This window comes from Falco peregrinus, chromosome 7 (genome assembly GCF_023634155.1).
Source record: "Falco peregrinus isolate bFalPer1 chromosome 7, bFalPer1.pri, whole genome shotgun sequence".
Lineage (NCBI taxonomy): Eukaryota > Metazoa > Chordata > Aves > Falconiformes > Falconidae > Falco > Falco peregrinus.
In genome coordinates, this window is record NC_073727.1 from 41,725,917 (window position 1) to 41,747,380 (window position 21,464).

The 21,464-nt window shown below is 40.3% G+C and overlaps 1 protein-coding gene and 1 long non-coding RNA gene across 5 annotated transcripts in view; one reads left to right on the forward strand and one right to left on the reverse strand.

Annotated features, from left to right (window-relative positions):
* Positions 1 to 21,464, forward strand: part of AIG1 (androgen induced 1) — a 127,976-nt gene that overhangs the window by 50,719 nt on the left and 55,793 nt on the right. The window contains exon 4 of one of the 4 annotated variants that reach the window (XM_055809591.1): positions 8,818 to 8,874. The exons of the other annotated variants lie outside the window; for them this stretch is intronic. Coding sequence (XP_055665566.1) covers positions 8,818 to 8,859 — 42 coding nt within the window. The 3' untranslated portion in view covers positions 8,860 to 8,874. Of the gene's footprint in view, positions 1 to 8,817; positions 8,875 to 21,464 lie in introns of those variants that run through there. 4 annotated transcript variants of the gene reach the window in all.
* The window catches only part of LOC114014081 (uncharacterized), a 33,418-nt gene continuing 28,512 nt past the window's right edge, over positions 16,559 to 21,464 (reverse strand). Inside the window, exon 3 of the long non-coding RNA XR_003557440.2 lies at positions 16,559 to 19,623. This is a non-coding gene — a long non-coding RNA (uncharacterized LOC114014081). The remainder of the gene's footprint in view (positions 19,624 to 21,464) is intronic.

A 21,464-nucleotide genomic window follows, 5' to 3' on the forward strand; every position in this document is an offset into this window, starting at 1 on the left:
ATCACTAACAGAGTTTTACTGTGTCATAAAACTGATATATTTCATCATCTCAGTCAGTCGATTCATCCATAACCACTGGCATCCCTGAGACTTGAGAAATGACCAGGGGAAATCAGTGGCAGGGTTGCTGTCGATTTCAGCAGGACAAGGATTTCATCTCTGTTTATTGTGTGAAGGAGCACATGTGGGTAGCTGAGGTTAAGCTTCTGTCAGTAGAAATAACTACCTGTCTGAAGAGAGCTGTTGGAGAATAGGGCTGGTCTATTTCTGAAGTGTCAAGTTCACATCCTGTCTTTATTATTTATGCAGATGAATTCATCTTTGCTGGCTACAATTTTAGTTGCTGGATTACTGAACTCTTCCATCAACGATGTTGTTCGTGTTCTTGGGAATGTCCTGCTCGTTGGATCCATATCAACCCTTAATTCCACAGGCATATTTTCCATGGGAAATATTCTTCCCATTTCTGATGGCTGTCTATCTGATCTCTATCAGTATTAGGAATTTTTAATTAAAAGCTAACCTTTAGTGTTTAAAACTAGTGTGTCATAGTAATAGGATTTTTATCGGCTCATTCATTGCACCTTTTTGTGTTGGGACTGGGCAGGATCATGTGTGGATAACATTTGTTTCCACAAGTTATATTCCCTTCAGTATTAGAACAGACTATAAAACTAGTGGTTGCCCCTATTCTGATCAATGCCCACATAAACAGATCTGGAGACTGAATTAATTTCAGCTTGAGCATTGCTGATTTTGAGCCAGGTTACATGGCAGGACTGCATGCAGTATCTGTCCAAGTTAGCATACCATTTCAGCGAGAGTCCTTCTTTGTTTTTCACAGACACTGTCCCAAATTCTTTTAAAAATGTGAATCATCTTTTGTTCGTGGCAAGGAAAGTAAAATACAGAGATAGAAATTACTTACTGAGGAGTTCAGTGGCTTTGGAAGTCAGAAACAAAGAATTGTCTTCATAGGAAAACTCTAGAGGAGAGGTCAGGGAAGGGGGAAGGGGAATGTACTCTGCCTCTATGGAGTTAGAAAATTGTTGTGTGCGTTCTGTGCCGCTACAATCTATTGAAAGCTCTTTCAGTTTTGTACTCTGTTCTTTTTATGCTGCTTTTGGGCAAAAAAGGCATTCCTAGAAAGACATGCCCTCTGTCTTTTTATTCAAGAGAATGCACAAAACCTGGGACAAATAGCAGATGAAGACAAGTTATGGAGAGGAAGGAGTCTGTCCAAGTGGTACATCTCTGCTTATTTCACAAGTTGGCTCTCTTTTCTTATTACTGGCTGCTCAGCTGAAAAAGCTCAGCCCACTAGAGAGTGGTAAAGGAGTCCCTCCGGCCATCTCCCAATTTGTTCTTCCTGGCAGCCTTGTCTTAGGTCCAGTGGCCTTGGCTTGTTTGTTGCTTTGTTTTTCTGGCGGAAGGCTTTTTTCCTTGGTGATTCAGCAAGTCAAAAAATAGAAAAGCCATGCAAAGATCAAAATTCATAGTAACCTGGCATATAAAGATTGAACGGTCCAACACCGGTGAGTTTTTTGACAAACCTATCTCTCCATCATTACTTGGGTGGGTTGCTGCACGGTGCTCACTCTGATGGACAAACAAGGAGATGTCCTTTTTTCCAGCAAAGTGTTTCCACCTAGCATGTTGCCCTAAAAATCCTTTTCAGATATGACTCATTAGAAACAGTGCATTATACTTCATGAGGATGCTTGCCTAATACAGCAATATCCCATGTGTGGGCTATTTTTGTACAAGGTATGGCACCTTGATAATACCTCATGCTTAAGTCTGGAAGATACTTACCCTTTTCTGAGATTTGTTTCTAAATCTAATTTAAGGCTTTCAAGGATATTCCAGCTCAAGTGCTCTTCTTACTTTATCTGTAATATTTTCATATGTTGGGGGTGAATAAAATCTTCAGTGCTCCAGGAAGGAGTTCCTGTTTGTTACATGGCTTGCAAAGTTTTCTGATACAAATCAGGGAAAATTTGTAATTTAATTTCCAACAGAATAGCCACCCCTAGATGGCTCTTATTTAAACATCTATCTGATGGAAAGAACGATTGAAGCTGGTTGCCTGGGGACCCAGAATATTTGCAAAACTTGTGAAAATAATGTTGTTGGGTTTGTACACTTATTGCATGTTCATGCTGTAGTTATGCGGTTCTGTCTGGTATCTCTCCTCATTATCTGCCAGTTCCCCCACTGAAGCGTGAATACAGTAGTATCCATTATCCCTCTGCTCTAGAGAGAAAGCAGCAGCAGCTTAAAAGATTTTTTTGATGTTCTGTTACTTATGTGAAGGGCTTGGAAATTGGTGGTGTGTCAAAACCTGTGACAGCGTGGCACCTGAAAATTGAGACAGGCTGCTATGTAAAGAAAACTGATATGAGTAGGTAAGGAAGGTAAAGAAGAAGATCTGAGTGGCATCCTCTGGGAGCATTAGGAATACCTTTACCTAATACAGTCATAGCACAGCAGTTCTGTGAAGCAGGAAGCTGGCCTTAACCATGTTATATATCGGCAGGAGGAGACTCACGGGGGTAAGGTGAAGACAGCTTTCTAACTGAACACAGGTGCCTAATGTTTCTGCTTATTTGCTATTTCCAGTAATCTAGAGAAAACACACATACAGGCTCCTCCTGGTACGAACAAGCCCAACACGTTCTAATGAGGGACCTTTTCTGAAATACCTTTGAGTACTTAGTAACAGCTAAGCACGCGAGCCCTACTCTAGACATGAGCATTGCAAATGAGAAGTCTGAGAGCTGAAATCCCCAGATGAGATCTTTTTCTGAAGTTTTGCCTTTTTCTGTTGACAAGGTCATGTAACTCGGTCTGTTAGTACAGAGGATGGGAGCATGTAGTGTCAACACCAAGTCGTGGGAGTGACTACCAAAGGAGAAGGGGAGTCAGAGAGCACAAAAAAAGGAGGTTAGGGAAAGATAGATTGATGAGAGGAGAAGACAGGCAAGAGAAAAGAGATGAATCAAAAAGTCAGCTGATGCTCTTCCAGTTCCTACCTTGAAAAAAAAGAAAAGAAAGCAAAATAGATGAGGCAAGTGAATAAAAAAGGAGCCACAAAATAATGTAGACAAAGTGAAAGAGGCTCAAAATGCTCGAGGGGACCTGAGGTAAGGGAAAGATGAGGAAAGGGGAAGCAAGGAAATAAGGAAAAGTAAGAAAGGGGAAATGACTAGTATGCTTTCTTACCATATCTTTCCATTGCTTCCCTGGGAAGACTTCCCTGAGATCTGTTATTAGATGAGTTAAGAGCAAGGACATGGCTTATTGATGCTCCTGTGAGAGGAAGAGAATTGCTTCTGTTGCTGTTGGACTCAGGTTTACAGAGTAGTGGAAGTAATATTTGCACAGTGACATGCCAGGAGCATCAAATCCTTGTAAAATGTTTAGGATTAAAACTGCCTGCAACCATGCAACAGTACGAGGCTTGTGTTCATATAAATTATATTTGTGTGATATCGGTAGAACGGCATCAGTGTCTTTGCATGTCTGTCTATATTCTTATCTCACAATGCCATATGTTATCTTGACTGTCTTTGAACCTCAGAACTTCAGTCCTGCTGTTGAAAACAAGCCTGTTCAGAGTGTGCCTTTACTTTTTCATACCAGCTGTGAAGTGTGAGTTGCATTGCATATTAAAACAGGTGCTGTTTTCTAAGGGTTGCGGGCATGCTGGAAGATCACATATTTGAAGCAGCACAGGTAAGAAGGTGTACTATCTGTATTTCAAACCGCTCTCTGCTTTAGCAGACAAGGCTAGGTGTAACTCTGGAAATAATAATTATAGTAATAGTAGGAATACTGATAATAAAATCTCAGAGCCATATTTTCAGCTGAAGTCACTTACACAAATGATTGCTAAAGCAATTACTACAGGCACAAAAGAAATGAGTGAAGAAAAGCCCCAAAAGGACATACAAAGGGAGCCTTAGACTTTCTGCCTTTCTCTGGGTGTGGAGTATGTACTGAGCTGTTTTCCTGGAAGCAGAGTTTGGCCCTGGACTGCTAGGTCTGTTAAACCAGCAGCAGTGTGGGATGGAAACTCATTTGGTTCATTCCCATAATTCTGACAATATTAGGAACACCAGCTTTGTTTTAACATTCACTTTCTGTGCAGCTGTAGTCACTGCTGGAGCTGTGCACAACTCTTGCAGTGCTTAAGCTGGTACATTTCTCTGGTGCTTCTATACAATTTATCGGATAACGTCGTTTGCAGGTTATAAATGTAAATAAATGTTCAACTTTAAAATCAGTGCACAATGCATTAATAACTGGTAACACATTTTTGATAAAAATCTATGTGCCCTGCTGTCTTCTTTCTCAGTTAAAATTAGACACTTGTTTTATCTTTTGACATAATAGATTTGTTTTTTTCCTGAGGTGGTTTTTTTTTTGAGAGAGAACATAGACACATTGTAGAATCAAACAGTAAGTGATAGATGATTATGATTCATGATGAGTATGTTTAAACAGTGTCTTTAATCAAGAAAAGAGAACATTTCACTGGAAAAACTTAATGTATTGTGGGGAGGATTGCTTACGTTGAGGAAGGTTTGGTATGTCAGCTGCCCGCTACAGGTTGTGTGCTCTAAAGCTCCCCATATGCAAGTCACCTTGGAGACAAGAACTACAAAAAGGTTTCTGTCTTTAGCAGGCCATGCAAACATAGGGAAGGATTCAAATATCTCTTGGAAGGTATAGTAGCTTAATATGCATCGATTGTCCATCTTATGTATGTAAGGCTCTATCCTTTGCATTATGATTACAGTAAAATGCAATGTTATTTGTCCTTGGGCATGCTGGTTTCCCATTCATCAGCACTCAGATAAGAATTAGAATGTACATACAATAAAAGTGAGATTATACGATATTGTACCCACTTTACTAAACTGTGCTGTTAGTATTCACACATGTGGCAAATATGACTTAATCAGACCACAAATATTTTGCAGCATTCCATGGTATCTCATTTATTTGTTTAATTTGCCACTATAGCAACTGGATTCCATCCTTTTAGATTCTTTTTTTCACAGACCTATGATCTACTTGGTTGAAGCTTGGCAGACAGTTTTTCCTTCAATTGAAGGCATATGCACTAACTCAGTGACCAGATTTTTACCTGTTTATCATTGTTGGAAAGTAGGTTATTTCACATGGACACAATACCAGAAGAATCAGCAGACCTGGTGAAGGGAGTCTGAGCCCAAAAGCTTATATGCTTTTTCCAGCCCTTGAAGTTGGTGGAATAAAAAATATTACTTCTCCCTGTATCCCAAGATCATTATTGCTACAGGAATGCTAATACAAGGACATATTTTGACTTTGTTTTTGTAACAAATACCACTTTGTTAAAGTAACTTTTTTTGTTGTTACTTGCTGTCTTTTTGCATTTCTTTGGATTTGGAAACCAAATTAATTTTGGAGAAATAATTTCATATTCAGGTGATTAACGTGTTGAAGTAGTGCCACAGCAGTAATGTTTTATGCATGCGGATAGGCAGAAATAAAGGATTTAGGGACAACCTTGGGAATTACTTTTGCTCCTTGCGGGCTACGAGCTTTGACATAACCTGATGTCTGCACTGCTGTTCAGTTCAGTCCCTGTATATTACTTTCCCACATGGATACAAGTAAGTGAAAACAGTGTACATTTTTAGTAACTCCTCAGATATAAGAGACTCATATTCAGCATGTAGCATGAAGGATGTTTTTGACAGATGTGTAAGCCACTGCCATTACTCATGCAGGTCTACAATTATCCCTTTTACCTTTGGACATTTTCCTAAAGCACCGAATTCCCAGCCTGGTGCCCTGCTTGGGAAAAGCTATCACCTTCCAGAGGTGTCTGTTTCTCTCAGAGAGACCATAAGGATGACTAAGGTGACTTTTCCTCTGTCAGACACCACAGTTACCTGAGCAAGAAAAGGTCCAACCATGGAGAAATAGCACGGGGTGTGGAGGTGTCTCAAAATGGCAAAAGGCAGACCAATGGCTAATGTATGCTCTTACATCTTTGTTGCAGTATTAACTGGTATCCTTTAACTCTTCACAGCTTGCTTTCTCTTCAAAGCAAGTAACACTGCATATTTGAAGTGCTGTTTAAACTCTGTTTTTAAATTCCCATTTTATTCCTAGTTCTGCCACTATTTTACTGAATAAGCTGAGGTAAGTTGTATAGTGTGTGTTCGAAAGCCTTTATTAGCTAATGTCTGCATTTTGGGGGGATTCTATGGTATCTCATTTATTTGTGGGTTTTGTAATGATAATTAGAAAACAGTGCTGGCTGTTACTGGGTTTATAGCACTGTGCCTGATTCTGGTTATGAAGTGTCCCAGGCGAGGCAGCCACTGTGCCAAACCAGACTGTGTGTGCCTGTACTCCGCTGGTCACCCTGCTGGGGGCTTGCTGGGGGCTCAGAGGTGTTTCCCTTTCATGTGCCTCAGTGTCCTGGTCATTCAGTTGTAATGAAGAGGCAAACAGCCTTTTGCAAATTACTTTGAGGTTCGTGTGTGCAAATGCAACTAAGAGTTAAGAGTTGGTATTGTTGTCCATTCTGCTGTAGAACAGAAGCGACCTCCGTTTCAAATAACATTACTTAATGGCTATATACCAAATTAGTGCCCCGGTATTTCATAAAATACTCTAGGCTGATGTGGTGCATGCTGTAGCTCAGATACACCTAGAAAAGAAAGCTCAGATATACCTAGGAAAGAAATTCTTCCTTATAAAAAATGGCCATAGTATTGAAATCATATCCTTAAGTTAGTTTCCAACAGGAAGCCATTTTATTTGCATTGTGGGGCTTTTAGCTTTTTTTTCTGTTACTTTGAGCTTTACCAGCTTTCTATAAACCCTATATGCAGGCTTCCAACTTGCTGAGTCACTGCCATGCACATTTTTGTGGCTTCTTGTGCAAATACAGTATGTAATGTAGAAATTTTTTATGAACTATTTATGGGAAAGATGAAATATGTTTGTCAGTTAACTGAACTTTGTATTTTAAGGCACTATTTGAAATGAAGAAATGAGAAATGATACCATTTTCTATAAAGGAAACATCCATTAAAAATGTCTTTTTACTAATACACAGATTTACTGATGTTTCCATTAACAAACAAAAGTGCACCGGCTGCAAGTTGTTTAAAAATACATACAGCTGCAAATCATTTTAGTAGGTGAATATATGTATTGTTAGATCAGAGACTTAAGGTGGATGACATTTTGGTCTTTGCTTCTGAAGCAGAGGAATGAAGGATGAAAAGGAAGAGGGAATTTGAAGGTGGAAGAAATGCACGTGTCAGAAGCTAAGAGAGAAAGTGATAGCCTTAGAGGTTGTTAAGGAGGAGAAGACAGTGAGCAAAGCAGAGGAAACCAAATACAGAAATAAAGATGTGATAATAGTAGTCAGCTGGAGAGAGCCATAGAAATTGGAGGTGATAATTGTGTATACTGTACATCACTGAGAAAAAGCTTGAAAGGGAAGTTTAAAAGTACCCTTGTGTATATTGAAAATGGGACCCTTCATTTATTCTAGACCAACAAGCAGAAATTCAGCTTCATTTGGTTTGTGACCACTGTGCAGGATCACTGTTCGCAGTGCAGTTTTCTTTTTCCAACATTTTTGTGCCTGCAGAAGTCAGAAGAGCGCCCTGTTTTGTACAGTCATTGCCTCTATATTTCCTCAGGGTTTGTGGGTCTTTAGATCTCACAGTTGTTTGCCCAACCCCTATGCTACTGTGCCTCCCACAGTTTTATTCTCCATGACATCAGTGTGGTAGGTTTACAATAGGTAGTATATATGTGTGTGTGTGTATATATATATGTATAGTGTATATGTATACTGTATGCTATATAGTATATATAGTATATATAGTATATATAGTATATATAGTATATATAGTATATATTTATGCACTATATATGTATATAAAATGTGAATAGTAATATATATATATCATAATAAATGCTCTCTCTATATATATTTTACTATTCACCTATTAATAATGATATTGGTACCTAGTACCATTTTAAAGAACATCTCCTATAATTCTGTTTAAGCTAAGCACTGTTGATAGAAATATGAAATGTTTAGTCTTCACACATTTCTTCCAGCCTAAATGAACAGGACAGGTAAAGACTGGCAGAAAAGAGTTGCTGTTTTCCCCATGTTACAGAGGAGAAACTAAAACATGGAATTCGTGGTTTGCCTGAGGCTACAGGCAGTTTGTTAAGGATTGAACTGCAAGGTGAATCTGTGTGCGTTTCATTAGCCAGTGCTTTTATTAAGAAATGATCCTCTCTCTCCAGACCAGGCAAAGGAGACAAATTCATGGCAAATGAATGAACACTCACTTGGGTTTCAGGCTCATGCTCTATTGGAAGGAAGAAGTGACTCAATTTTTGAATAGAGAGATGTTGCTCTAAGTCCTGTTTCACTTAGTTACAATAGGCGTTTCATTATTTTCGTTTTGTTTATGTTACTGGAAGCACAGGTTCATCTAACTAACTGCCTTTGTGTTTATGTTTTCTTTTAGTATAGCAACTACTGTCAGCTTACTCCAAATAATTTGATTTTGGGTGTACCTTTTCTCCGTAAGGAGAAATGTCCCTTAGGTTTCCATTCCTTCTCAGATGATGATTGATTTGAGAAGAGAGACTCTGACATGTAAACAGAAGAATGATTTAAGGAGGATGAACTTGGAAGTTGAAAAGATACCAAAGCAGGAAAGGTCCCTCTCATCTGCCCTGTCATTTGGAATTGTTTTTTCTTTTCTTGTCCAGGAATGCTGTTGGGACCAAGAAGGGGGGTGTTACCACCAGTGAAAATCAAGGAAAGCTGAGGGCTTTGCTTGCAGATGTTTTAAAGATCTTTCAAAAGTCTCTTTTATGGAGCCAAAGCTATTTCAAAAGTGTGAAAAGCTACAATTACAGGTATATGGCAAGAGGAAATAAAAATACCCTTAAGAAAGGAAATACCTTGTGCAAAATGTGTCACTGAGGGTCAAGTATGAGTAGTGGCCATGAAGAGTTATACTTTGATTATTTTGACTGAGGTAGTAAGATGTGTTTACTAGACAAAAAAAATTACACCAGAATGCGCAGTGGCACGATGTAGAGGCCTGCATCCACTGTGGGAAGCACCTTCTTCAGGCAAGAATTCAGTGTTTACCAGCCCTGTCTCAAATCTGAGCTCTACAGCTTAACTGGCAATAATACAAATATTCACAGCTGTATAAAAAATGTTATTTAGTTCACAACAGTAGCCATGGTTACCTGCATACTTTCATTGCCTTATTCATGTGTAATTCTTTTTTTTTTTTTTTTTCTGGAAATACCATTACCATGTAACATAATACTGTACGGCTTCTTGGTAAGTTTTACAGTGTAAGGAAGAACATTTTGTGGTGAACCTAAAAGCATATTATATCAAATTGGCTTGTACATGGAAGATCCCACCTATACATTGCTAGGCAGAGAAAGGCAAGTCTGAACACTGTGACTGCAATTTCAAAATATAAATAGGAATATGTAAAATTCTTTGGCATTAAAAAGTCTCTGACAGTGTTTTAACTGCACCACATTTAAATAGGACTAGCCCCTGCTTGGTCCCCTCACAGGTGACACAGACCAGGCAGTTCCTGTCGGTATGTGTTAGAATAACAAATTATGCTTGTTTACTCTTGCAGGAAACGTGAGCCCCAGCAACCCCACGGTGTCAGAAGGGTGCAAAAGTGCTGTGATTGTACTCCTCTCTCCTTACTTTGTCTGTACAACTCAGTGTGCTCAATGCAGATATGATGTATTTGTGAATCTAGTGTTTTCCTTACATTTGTGGAAACCAGCCCTTTTAGCACTACTGCAGCAGAATTCCCAGCTAGATTCTAACCTTTGCTAAGGCAAGAAAATAATCCTTAATCTTTCCAGATATCTCAGATCACTTTGCAAACAAATGAATTAAACTTTACAAGAGAATTATAGACAGTTTACTTAGGCTTATATATTCTTTTTGTAATTGAGAGGTGTGACATTCATTCTGAAGGAATAAAATCACCTATCTCAGTTTAAGTTAACAAGAGCAGCAACAGGAATAAGGATATTTGCTTCTTTAATCTGGCAAATTTATCTGAACTCTTTCAGGTTCCTTACTGCTGTTAGTACTGTTGTAGAGAAAATTTACTGAAAAATTTATTTATTTCAGAGAAAAATACTGAAAAAAAATATTTTATATACGAAATATAAAAATTATATTTAAAGGTCGTGTTGCTTGGCATTCTCATGTAAACAGTGAAATCTAGGCATTTTATAGTTACCGTATAGAGATTGAACTGAATTTCTGTAATGAAATTTGAAAATTACTTATGTAACCTTATGAAACCTTGTTGAAGGCATGACAGAGTTTTAATATATCCAGACCTGTTTTCAGTGTGTCTCCCACAGCAAGAAGGAAGATGGCATTAAGATGAAAATTTCTATAGCGAAGCCGGCTGTTACCACAGTCTGGCTTCTGTTACTGCCGTAGCGCTGCCAGCTTGGAGTTATTTATAGGCATTAGCCTATATCTATCCATGCATGCGGATCTACTACTCTCTTCAGAAGTAGTTGTGTTCCTGAAGAAGTTGGTCTGAGGTTTCAAACTTTATTTTTCCTTTCAGAGGCCAGTTTCTTCAGCTGTCCTTATTACCAATTAGTAGGAATTTGGCAGGCAGTCGCTCCCTGCCAGAGCTCTTGCATCAGCTTCCCTGCATTGGCCTACAAGCTGGGCGGCTCAGTTGCGCTGTTTTCAAAAACAGTTTCTTACAGTACAGGACTCTCTCCACTATCTTATGATTTTCACATCTTTTCCTCCTTTTCTTAAGTGAGGCATATACAAAACTCTTCAAAAACAATACTTGCTTCCATTATCTCAAAGCTACAGCTTGTCTCAGCTAAAAAAAAAAAAAAAAAAGGTCCCTCTTTGTCAGAGATCACAGTGAACCTTTGGTTTTTCTTCTGGCTGCAACAGAGTGGCTTGGTGATGTGCATGATTTATAGCAGAAATAAAACCTGTTCTCTTTCATTTTCCTGATGATGAATGCTGGGCAATAAACCCTTTCTCCAAGAGCCAGTCCTTGCTTGGGGCAGAGGTATTGCTTAAGTTTGCTGTGCCACAGCATGGCTGGAGCCTCCAGTGGTCTGCAGCATTCTCTTAACACTTCATGCCTACGTACACCCATCCATAAATTAGATACAAGCCAGCCAAGTGCAGCCTTTCTGTGTCCTGCACTACACCACCTTTATCCACCACATAAATCCCGAAATGAGTTACACTCACTGGCAGGGTCTGAGTGGGAGCACGCTCTCCTGACATAGCAGCAGCAGCAGCAGCAGCAGCAAGCCTCAGGCTACAGCCTTGGAGTGCGTTATATCTTCTGCCATCTCATCCAACACAGTGATGTAGCGCTGTGGGCAGCAAAAGTTCTGGTAGCTGGTAAATTTGCAGTAATGGGCTCAATACTAAATTAAACTGAGAAAGTAAAAGAATGGAACAAGTATTTGGCTGATAAAAACCATCATCTCTTTCATTCTCACGTTCTCAGTTCTAAAGATGATTTCTTTGCCACACAGTTCAGGCACAGTGGTGATCTCATGGGGGAGAGGTTTTCCTACTTGATTAGAGTGGAGGGTGTTCTGCTGCTATTAAATTTGTTTTTTTCCCTGCTAGTGGTGATTTTTTTGATAAATACATTCATAATATTCTGGTTGCTTTAGTTAATTGCGGTAGTTTGCTTTTGAAGAGCATTTACCTTCTCCTTCTTGCGTTTACCTAAAAGTAGCTTGAGTGTTAAAGATGTTTCTTCAGAATTTTTTTTGCACCAAATAAAGGCTGATAAATTCATAACTGTCCTTCTGGAAAGGTAGTAAATTTTACTATCCAAGACTTGGGTAATTTTTCCTCCATGTTAGCAACTTAAAACAATATTCCCAGCTCTACTGAGCACTCCTCTCAGCACTCATCCCTGCTTTATTTGTTTTCTTCTTTCATGCAGTTGCAAAATGTACATAAAGGTATCATTTCCCTCCTGCAGTGTTTTGTCCCTCAGTGATTTGCAGCAATGCTTTCAGTTTCTGCTAATATAATTCTTTCCATGGCAGCAAATTATGACTTTGCAAAAACAGAGGTTACTGTAAGCTGTTGGTATCCAAGGGGAAGTCACAGCCTCACAGCATCGTTTGAGTTTTAGTTGGGACTTCCACCACTCGTAAGTACTTAAGCTCTCCTAAACAGAGATGTCATGCTTAAATTATTTTCAGCTTTTGACCTTTTCTGTTCTGAACTTTTAATCACTAAAACATGAGGTTTCCCTAGTATTTATTTCAGAGGACAGGCCGAGGTGAAATGTCAGTGTGAAGAGGAAGGAAGAATAAAGTCTCTCATACAGTATTATCTGGGTATCCGGTGTCCAGTTAATACAAATAAAGCAGTTTTACTAGAATTTGTTGGAGTGTTTTTGCTGCTAAAACTCAGACCACATGGGAAACGGTTAACAATCTCCAGATGTGAAACAGAAAGGACCATCAGCAGCACAGAAAAATTGTATTTTTCTCAGTGAGAAGGGCTACTGTAGATGAGATTCATGGAGATGCAAAGAGAAGGCAGCTGCTCTGAGAGCATGAGAGAGTCAACCATCACCTTCCTCTTTGCTATGTTCATGACAGGGCATTTACCAAACCTGATGTGCTATTAGATGTGCAGGGAAGGAGCTGGTGAGCTCCCCAGGGAGAGCCAAGCTGAGCTGTCTTAGCACACACCTCAAGCCAGGGATCGATGTTTACCTGTTGCTTGGGGAAGTGCCACCTGGGATGGCATTTACGTTAGCTGTGTGTTGCGTGAAGCCTCATGGGACTGAAACGAACTTGGAATCTTCTTTCTTTTGCAAGTCTATCCACAGGGAAGCCTGGGATGGCATTTGGCACTGTGTCACTTTTCACATCTTTATCAAACTCTGGCCACATAGAGGCTCTGTAAGGAAACTAGATGCTGGGACAAGGAGTGGGTTGGAATCTGTCCGCTTGCCAGATACTCTGTGAGTAAGTACATTTCTTTCATCATAACCTTTTCCACCTTGCTGATTGAGAAACTGGATAATGGTGATACACAGATCCTTTTTCAGAAAATTCTGTGGACCTGTTGACTTGTTAAGAGCATCTGTGAAGCTAAATGAGATGTTGTGCTTTTAAAAGGCTGATGTTTAGTTGCACTGGTCCCTACACAAGTTCAGGGAAAAGGAATGGGCATAAAAATATGTCTGCCACCACCAAATAGCCTAAGGTACAGTACAGAAAGTTATACTTGGAACATATTATTATAGACATGTTGTCAGGGAGTATTCCTGTTGCGCGATGTTCTGAAAACATCTCTGTTTGCCTCAAGGGAATGCCCGTCTGCCCTTCTTAGGATCCATGGGAAAAAAACCCCTTGTGGTAAAGGCAAATGGAGAGTTTCCAATGTCTAATATCCATCCTGTTTTTGTTCCTAGTACAGCAGCTGAAGTGATTTGTTTGTGAGAATCGTACTGGTGGACAATGGAGAGGGAAGAAGGAGTTTCCAACTTCAAAGGTTCTATGATTACAGAAGAACTTAACTTTAAGGGCATTGTTATCATCCTGAAAGTTTCTGTTTTGCAATTAATACACTTTTCTGAAATGTTTACCATGTTTTATAGTTCATATGCAGTAGCTGCAATACTGCTTAAATCCCATCCCCAGTGCCTCTTTCCAAATACGCTGCCCATTCACCTGAGCATTATTCTTTCAAGGAACTGTCCACCCACAGAAACTAATGACACAGGATGCTTTCAGGAGGTATCCTGTGGAATAAGTCATATGTGCTGGTACTGCTCATGCACCGGTCGTTCTTATTGAGTATTTCTTCACATAATCTCCGTGAATTATACAGATAAACCCTGAACATACTGTGCTGGTGCCAGTATATGGGGGCTCTTCACCAGGTGTCAGTGGTCTTGAGGGTAAACCTGCAGGCATTAACGTATGAATGGTCAGGATTAAAGAGAGCAAGAGGCTCAGAAGTATCCAAGTTTTGGAATTTTGTCTTGGTAGTTTAATCCTTAGGGCCTCAGTTTTAAGACCTTCTTCATATCATGAAGAATTGGAAAACCTTTTTTATTGAATAAAAACTGAGATTATGAACTAATCATGTAAACTGAGGATCTGATGCCTTAAAAAGGGGGGGTGTCAGCCATTCCCAGAAGACACTATGTCTTAGTAGGCACAGCCTGCTACAAAAGATTTTTTTGCTTGAAAGGTTAGCTTGTGGGGTTTTCTTTACCTTCATCTTTCATTTTTATTGACTTTTTTCTATAATATAAACTTCTCTTCTGCTGCTTCTTACAAATGTTAAGATACTTTCAAAAGTGTTCTTCTGTGTTTATGTTTCTGGAGAAGTGGTTAATCCTTTCTTCCATATTAATTCTTTCCCAGCACTTACCATTTTGAGTCAGATTGTCACAAGTGGAGTAAACGTCTGAATTTTTCTTTTGGTTTGCACTTTTACTTCAGTACTTCTTTATAGCATTAATTTGGTCATGTGGCTTAAGCCCTTTTGGAAAACATTCTTCCCGCACAACCATGTTCTGTCTTTGCTCAAGCTATGCTTTCCTTGTCGGTGTACAGCTCTGTGCTGAGAAACATTTTCAGTGTTGCTCACTCTGCTTTCTGTAAAGGCAAACCGTGTGGTGGCAATATTAGCACCATGCGCTTTACTTGCCCTTCCTTGCACGTCCAGTGCACGTTCTTACTACTGTGTTCATTATTCTACTCTGTAGATGCCAAGCACAGAAAACAGTGTGACCACATCACTGCTTTTGCAGTTGGAATTGCTTTGGTTCAGTTCATGCTGAGAAGAAGAGACAAGTTACCGAGCGGGTGCTGAGAGTTTAATGGAAGGGAATGCAAGCTGCCCTTTCAGAGCATTTAAGCTCCAGCCACAAACAGTGGGCATGTCTTGAGCCCTCATTCTTGCTCCAGAAGAAGAGAATCCATGATACAATTTGCCTTGTAGCACCACTCGCAGCAATGTCCATCTACCCTGCAGTAGGGGTAGTCACCATCACCAGCTGTGTCCTGGCACCGTGTGGTACAGATCTTGTGCTAACATGCTGATTTGGTCCTGAAGGCAGCATGGCCAGGTTAGCCAGCACTGGTCCCAGGGCACAGGCCTTTTCGATGGGGCTGAGGTGGCTGTACTGCCACTGGCTCCGGCGTGAGCACCGTGGGTGCTGTTGGATATCCCTGCACTGCGTTCCAGGACATGGCACAGACATGCCTTGTGTCTCCTTATCTGCAAAAATGCACTAGCGTGGCTGCCTTGCTGTGTAGGGTAGGTGTGTCTGTATGGTATTTTGCAGACAGATGCAACTTTATTCTGTGTTGTGAACTGGCCGGGCATCAGCCAGCTGCAAGCCAGGAGCAAGTTATTAGGTTGGATTTTGCACTGTGCTAACCACAGCTACATGACTCCTGGTTCATTGTTGGCATGGATTCATGCAGACTCAGAAACAAAGTGAGTTCTCACCTACCGACAAAATACCACGCAGACAAACCCAGACATCTATGGCATTTAAGGTCTGAAGAGAATATTAGATCATTTTGTCTGACCTCCTGTTTAACAGAGGCCATAACAGCTCACTTGCACCTGTAGTGAGCCCAGTGATTTTTGTTTCGCTGAAGTTTATCTTCCAGAAAGACATTTGGTCATGATCTGAAGAGATAAACATCTGTTTTCCTTAGCAGCTTGCTCCTGTCATTATTCATTGTCACTGCTCATTCTTTTCCAAATTTCTAACTTGCCTGACTTCAGCTTGTTGTACTTTCCACTGCTACATTAAAGAGCCCTTTATTTCTTGGTTTGTATCACTGTTTTCTATATGGGGAGAGAACTTGTGACTGTCTCCTTTTGGATAAACTGGTCGGGTGAAAGGCCCCTGAGAGTCCCACCTCAGGAGATGCTCTGCAATATCCTCTATTGCAGGGATAATAACAGGGAGGGGGCACCTGACCTGTCAGCAAGATGTGAGCTACAAAGGTCCATGGGTCTGGTGTCCCCTCGCAGGTCATTTTGATGATCCCTAGCAAATCAGTACATACAGAGGGTGAGACAGTCACCACCAACCTTTCATGGAGTGCAGTGCTGTTTATTTTAAGAGCAAAGCCTGCCAGAGAAAATAAGCTGTATACGATAAACCGTTTACACACGGTTGACCTAGCTGGCTAGCTCTAACACTGCAACCACTTATGGTGCTATTAGAGACAGATGTGAGCTCATCACTCGTTAATGCCATTTTATGTCTGCATACAGTTCCCTGGCCTTGGACTCATTTGAAAGCTCTCCCAATCCCTTATTCTTCTTGCATTCAGTAAAGGTCGCCCCCAGGAAGGGCAGCAAATTCTGCAGCTTAGTTTACCTGACTGGAAGTTTGCATTAATTATTCCTCTTTTTTTCCTGTGCAGCCTCAATTAAGCCAGTCTCTGTTTCTCTTGTACTTGGATAGAATGATAGATCTTACCAAAGATCTATTATATATTCTCATAAATGCAGAACAGGTGGGGCTTTCCAAGATCTCGCACCTGACAGACCCACACATACCACTACTATATGGACATGCAGCAGTCTGCATAGCCATTAATCACTGGTTTTTCTTATGTCCATAGATTATATTTAGTCTTTATATCATTATTGGAGGCAAAAAAAAAGAATTGTAATGTTTCACTCTGGGTGGGGTTTTTTTGGTTTTTTTCCCCCTTACTTTGTACCAATATATCTTGTTTTTATAAATATTTCAAACACTGTAAATCTAGAAGTCACAAAATAACTCATTCTGAGTTAGTTCAAACCTGAACTGCATCTTCCTATGTTTTTTCATGGTTGCACTTGGGTTTCTCCAAACTGGTCAGTCTGAGAGGAGAAAAAACTGTGTTATGAGAGGTGTGGTCTATCCAGAAGCCCAGCCCACAACCGAGAACTGGTCCATTGGATGCTTGAAAACTAAAATTCCCCCAAGGCTACATAGTTCTGGAGAGCTGCTGGGAGAGGGCAGAACGCCCCCAGTGCAGCCATGCTGAAGTGGCCTGATGGATCTTTTAGATTGTTCATGAGCATGGGAAAATCTTGTCAAATCAGAAACGACAAAATTTCAGTAATACCCAAACTACATTTTCTGTCAGAAATTCATTCTGAAAGAAATTTTCTAACCCCAACACACAACTTCATGACTATTTTAACTGTGATGCTTTTTCAGCCTCAGCTTTGGGGTTACGTGAAGTAGCTTGAGGTTTTATTTTGGTAGCATACTATGGAATTTCTTGGCAGCCTTTTATTGCTGCTTTAATTTACATAAACACTTTTTGCAGCACCTTACAGTTTCAAGGTAGTTCCTGAAGGTAACGGTGAAGTACAGAAAGGATGATGTTAAATAAGCCAGTCACAGTAAATTGCTTACCAGGTTTGACCTGGAATTTTGGATGGAGTTTGTTAAATCCCAAATTGGGGAAAAGACTGGGGAGTGTGAAATTTTTGCCTGAATTTAAGCTGCACTGGGAGGTTAATTTAGCTGCTTGTAAGCTTTTCTGGAGCTACTGTGAGAAAATTCAGCTATAAAGACAGGTTGGGAAACGGATAAGTCTTACACCTGCACAATGGTTCAGCCTTACCAGATCGGGCTCAGTGACACACACATGTCTGAAAAGAAGGGTTTCCTTCAATTGCAGAATAACATACTGTGGCCTGTGCACTGTAGGAGGTCAAATGGCTATCAACAGGGATCCCCCAGCCTGAAGTCAGTCGGTCTGCAAGGTATTAGTGTTGCAGCCTAGCAGGTGAACATGCATAGGTACACTGGTCCAGGGTCACACACTCAGGGCTTGCATGGGTTGCATCTCACAGTATCCAGTTCCCAGCCCTCTTGAGGATGCACCCAGAGCTGGGGTGCAGCTGTGCCATTACATTTGGATGAAGTGGCGGGTGGGTAGCTGAGGGCATTCATTAACCTAATTAATTTCCTCATGGACTCTGCATTAACCTTTGAATCCATTACCACTCTTGTTTGCTTTTCCTGTATGTTACAGACCAATCTTCCCCGCAGGCTTTGCCTATCAAGCTATTTTACAAACAAACAATACAGCTTCTCTCTGAAGAGAAATTTCTTCCCAGAGCTCTAGCAGCGAAGTCTAAACAAACAAGCAATTAAAACCACTTTTTTTTTTTTTTTTTTAAAAAAAGGGCCTGTTCACATAGTTTTAAACTATCCCAGGTGTTGCTGTGGCTCAGTTACTGGCTGCCTCCTCAGATTTGACGTTGAAAGTCAAACAAGGAGGTTTTCTCCCTGCTTACAGGAGAGATGAACATCATCTGTAGTTTCTTTCAGGCTTTCCTAAGTTATTAAAAAGGAGGCTGCTTCTATCTTGTGCTCCTTCCAAATACGCCTTTCTATGGAGGTCTGCAAATCCCAGCAGATCCCGGGATTACGTTTTCCAGGATTCCTTCTAGATGAGATCGAGCAAAGCCATGCCCTGCCCACGCTGTGGTCCTCGCTCTGGGGCACTGCAGGCGCTCAGCAGCCTGGACACCTTCCCAAACCATGGGCTGCCACCCGAGACCGCTTCCTCTGCCTTGGTCCCACAGCTCCGCTTTGTTTAAGGCAGCCTATGGGAGGGGATATTCTGGACTCTGGTAAATCCCTTTTCGGTTTTAAAATATCGGTCTACACTTGCACAGCCTCTGAACTGGAACAAGGAAGACTGACAGACTCTCTGCTTCCCTCTAGAAGGAGGATCAGAAATGTCAGAGGTTTCTTTCTATTTTTTTTCTTCAGAGCAATGCAGAAGGAGGGGATAGAGCTGGAATATGCTGAGTTTTCATAGCGCTTTTATTCTAGTTTGCTCTTAACCAAAAATTTCTTCATTATCTAAAATCCCACCAGAACCACCAAAATTGTTATGTTGTTTGCGTGCCTTTCCCAGTGTTGCTTTTGGATTGCAGAGCGAACTGCAGCATAACAGATGTGTGCTCCTTCTGCGCGTTCATGGGTTTTTCTTTATTTGAAAGTTCCTGGTCTGACCTTTTAAAATCTAGGGCCTTTCAGAAAAGATGGAATTAGAGCCCTTAGTTTCCAAAATCTCTTTCGCACACAGAAATCTGGGTACACACACCCATACTGATTACATTTTGTTTATTAAAGGATTTGGGGTTTACAAAATGTTTCTTAATGTATTTTAAAGAGAAAATTAAATATAGTGTATGGTGTCATACGAGTTATTAAATGTCTTCTTTAGTAGAACTTAGTGATTACTGGAAATATGACTGGCAAATATAAAATGTGTTTGAACTTGAGAACATGGGCCTCTGGCAGACGAGAACATTGGCTATTTGGGCCTCAGCTTCCACATAGTGTGAGTCAAGTGAAACTTGGCACTGGTTGTACTGTTTAGTCTTCAAACATATTTTATAAGCCTTCCTTTCTCTCAGTGAGATTAGATCAGCCAGTAAGATGATGTTCTGATCAATGTGGTCTTGGTGTTTGTTGTTGCAGCAGTCTGTGGAAGATAAGTTTGGAAATAATAATAAATTATACTCTGAAAGGAAAAAATTGATTTAAAATTTGTCAAGTTTGCCTCCATAGACATGTAGTTCATGACAGTTCTCAAGATTAAGGGCAGAGGATAGCCATAGAAGTAATTTTTAAAAAGTCCACCCGCTGTTAACTAAATGTTGGTTTCTCATCCCTCCCAGATGCAATCATCTAACAAAATCAATAGCATAACTAATGAAAGTGAAAGGTGTAGCCAAAGTTCAAATCACAATACTCCAGTCCTTCCAGATTACTAGGAGAAGGAGAGCTGGCTAGGTCTTTGGGTGGAAGATGGGATGATAATAAGAAAAAGATAACTATAAATTAAATATGAAGAAATACATAGTTCACAGGAGTTGGAGCTCTGGGCAGGTTTCTACACTGAGTTTCTGAAAGGCTGGGCTCATGTCCCAGAGAGCAGAGGAGCAATGGCGGTGTTAGGCTCTCCTGAGGCCTTCCGGCATCTTTTCTGTACCATATGCTGAAAAGACTTGTGCAGTGATTTGTGTTCCCTAAATTAGTGATTTACACAGGCTGCCTACTGGGCTGAGTGTGGTGTGTAGTTGCAGTTGTGCTGTGAGAGGTACCCCTACTTCAGTATACATTATGCTTAAGGGTAGCCGTATAGTTGCCCTCATGGAACTTGTGCTAGAGGGATCTTTTCTCCAGCTGCTTCTAGTGCCCCTTGTTACTGCTTAGTTCCTTTTCATTTAGTATAAAAGCAGAAAAATAGAAGTAAGGACATGTTCTATATTGTCTTCCTTTTAGTGACGTTAAGAAAGCTTCATTAATTCTCTTGGATTGTTCTGGAAATAAAGTTCAAGTTAGTTCTTTCACTCAGAGGGGCCAAATGTATGTAACTCAAAATGCTAGATGATGGACATAACAAGGAAAAGCTTACAAAATGTGCACAGATTGGCGCTTGTCCTTGAAAGATATTTAATTAATATTGTATCTTTATCTTTCCCGTGCTCTGCCATGTCAACGTACTCTGCCAACCCTGCAAAACATATTACTATTTAATTTCATCATTTGATGTAGCTTCCTTTTTTGATATATGCAATGAAATCTTACCGCTTTGATATCAATACAAGTCAGGCCATTCCTTTCAGTGCAATGAATTATCCAGTGGTTTGCTTTTTAAGAAGCATGTTCACAGATTTAAAAATACATATAATTAAACTTTTCTTAGCAAAATTTTAAAATGGTTTTCTCAAGTTGTATTGAATTGCTTTTTGATACTTGCTTGCCTTATTAAGCTCTTTCCTCATCATATGTCATTTTATGTGCTGTGGAGATACAGTGTGAATTTCTTTGCGGCAGTAAACAAAATTGCAGAAACCTGCTTTCAGTCAGCGGGCTTAAAAAACTGAGTATTGCAGTCTGAATTGCCAGATACCCCCAAAACGGTGTATTTCATCTTAGCAAATGACTTGAACACACACGTGCCAAAAACCATTGATCTCTGCAGTATGTTTTCAGAAAGGTGACAGAACTGAAGGGATAGGCAGTGCACATACACAGCTGAAACTGGATGTAGGTAGTGAGCATGTGTGCATTGTGCATTCCTCTAGGGCAGGTGCCAGAGCCGTTCAGAGGATGGGGTCTGTACGGGTAATCCTGATTCTGTTACATGTTGTCTCCTCGCTTAGTCACTGACTCTGTCCCTTCATTCACTTAACGTCAGTCAAGTTTTAGTTGGTAAACACATGGAACACCTTATGGAGACGGACTAGTGAGGAAAGCAATACCTTTTATTTTTTATTGAGACTGTACTTATTTTTAAGGATAGTTACTGGGTTTATC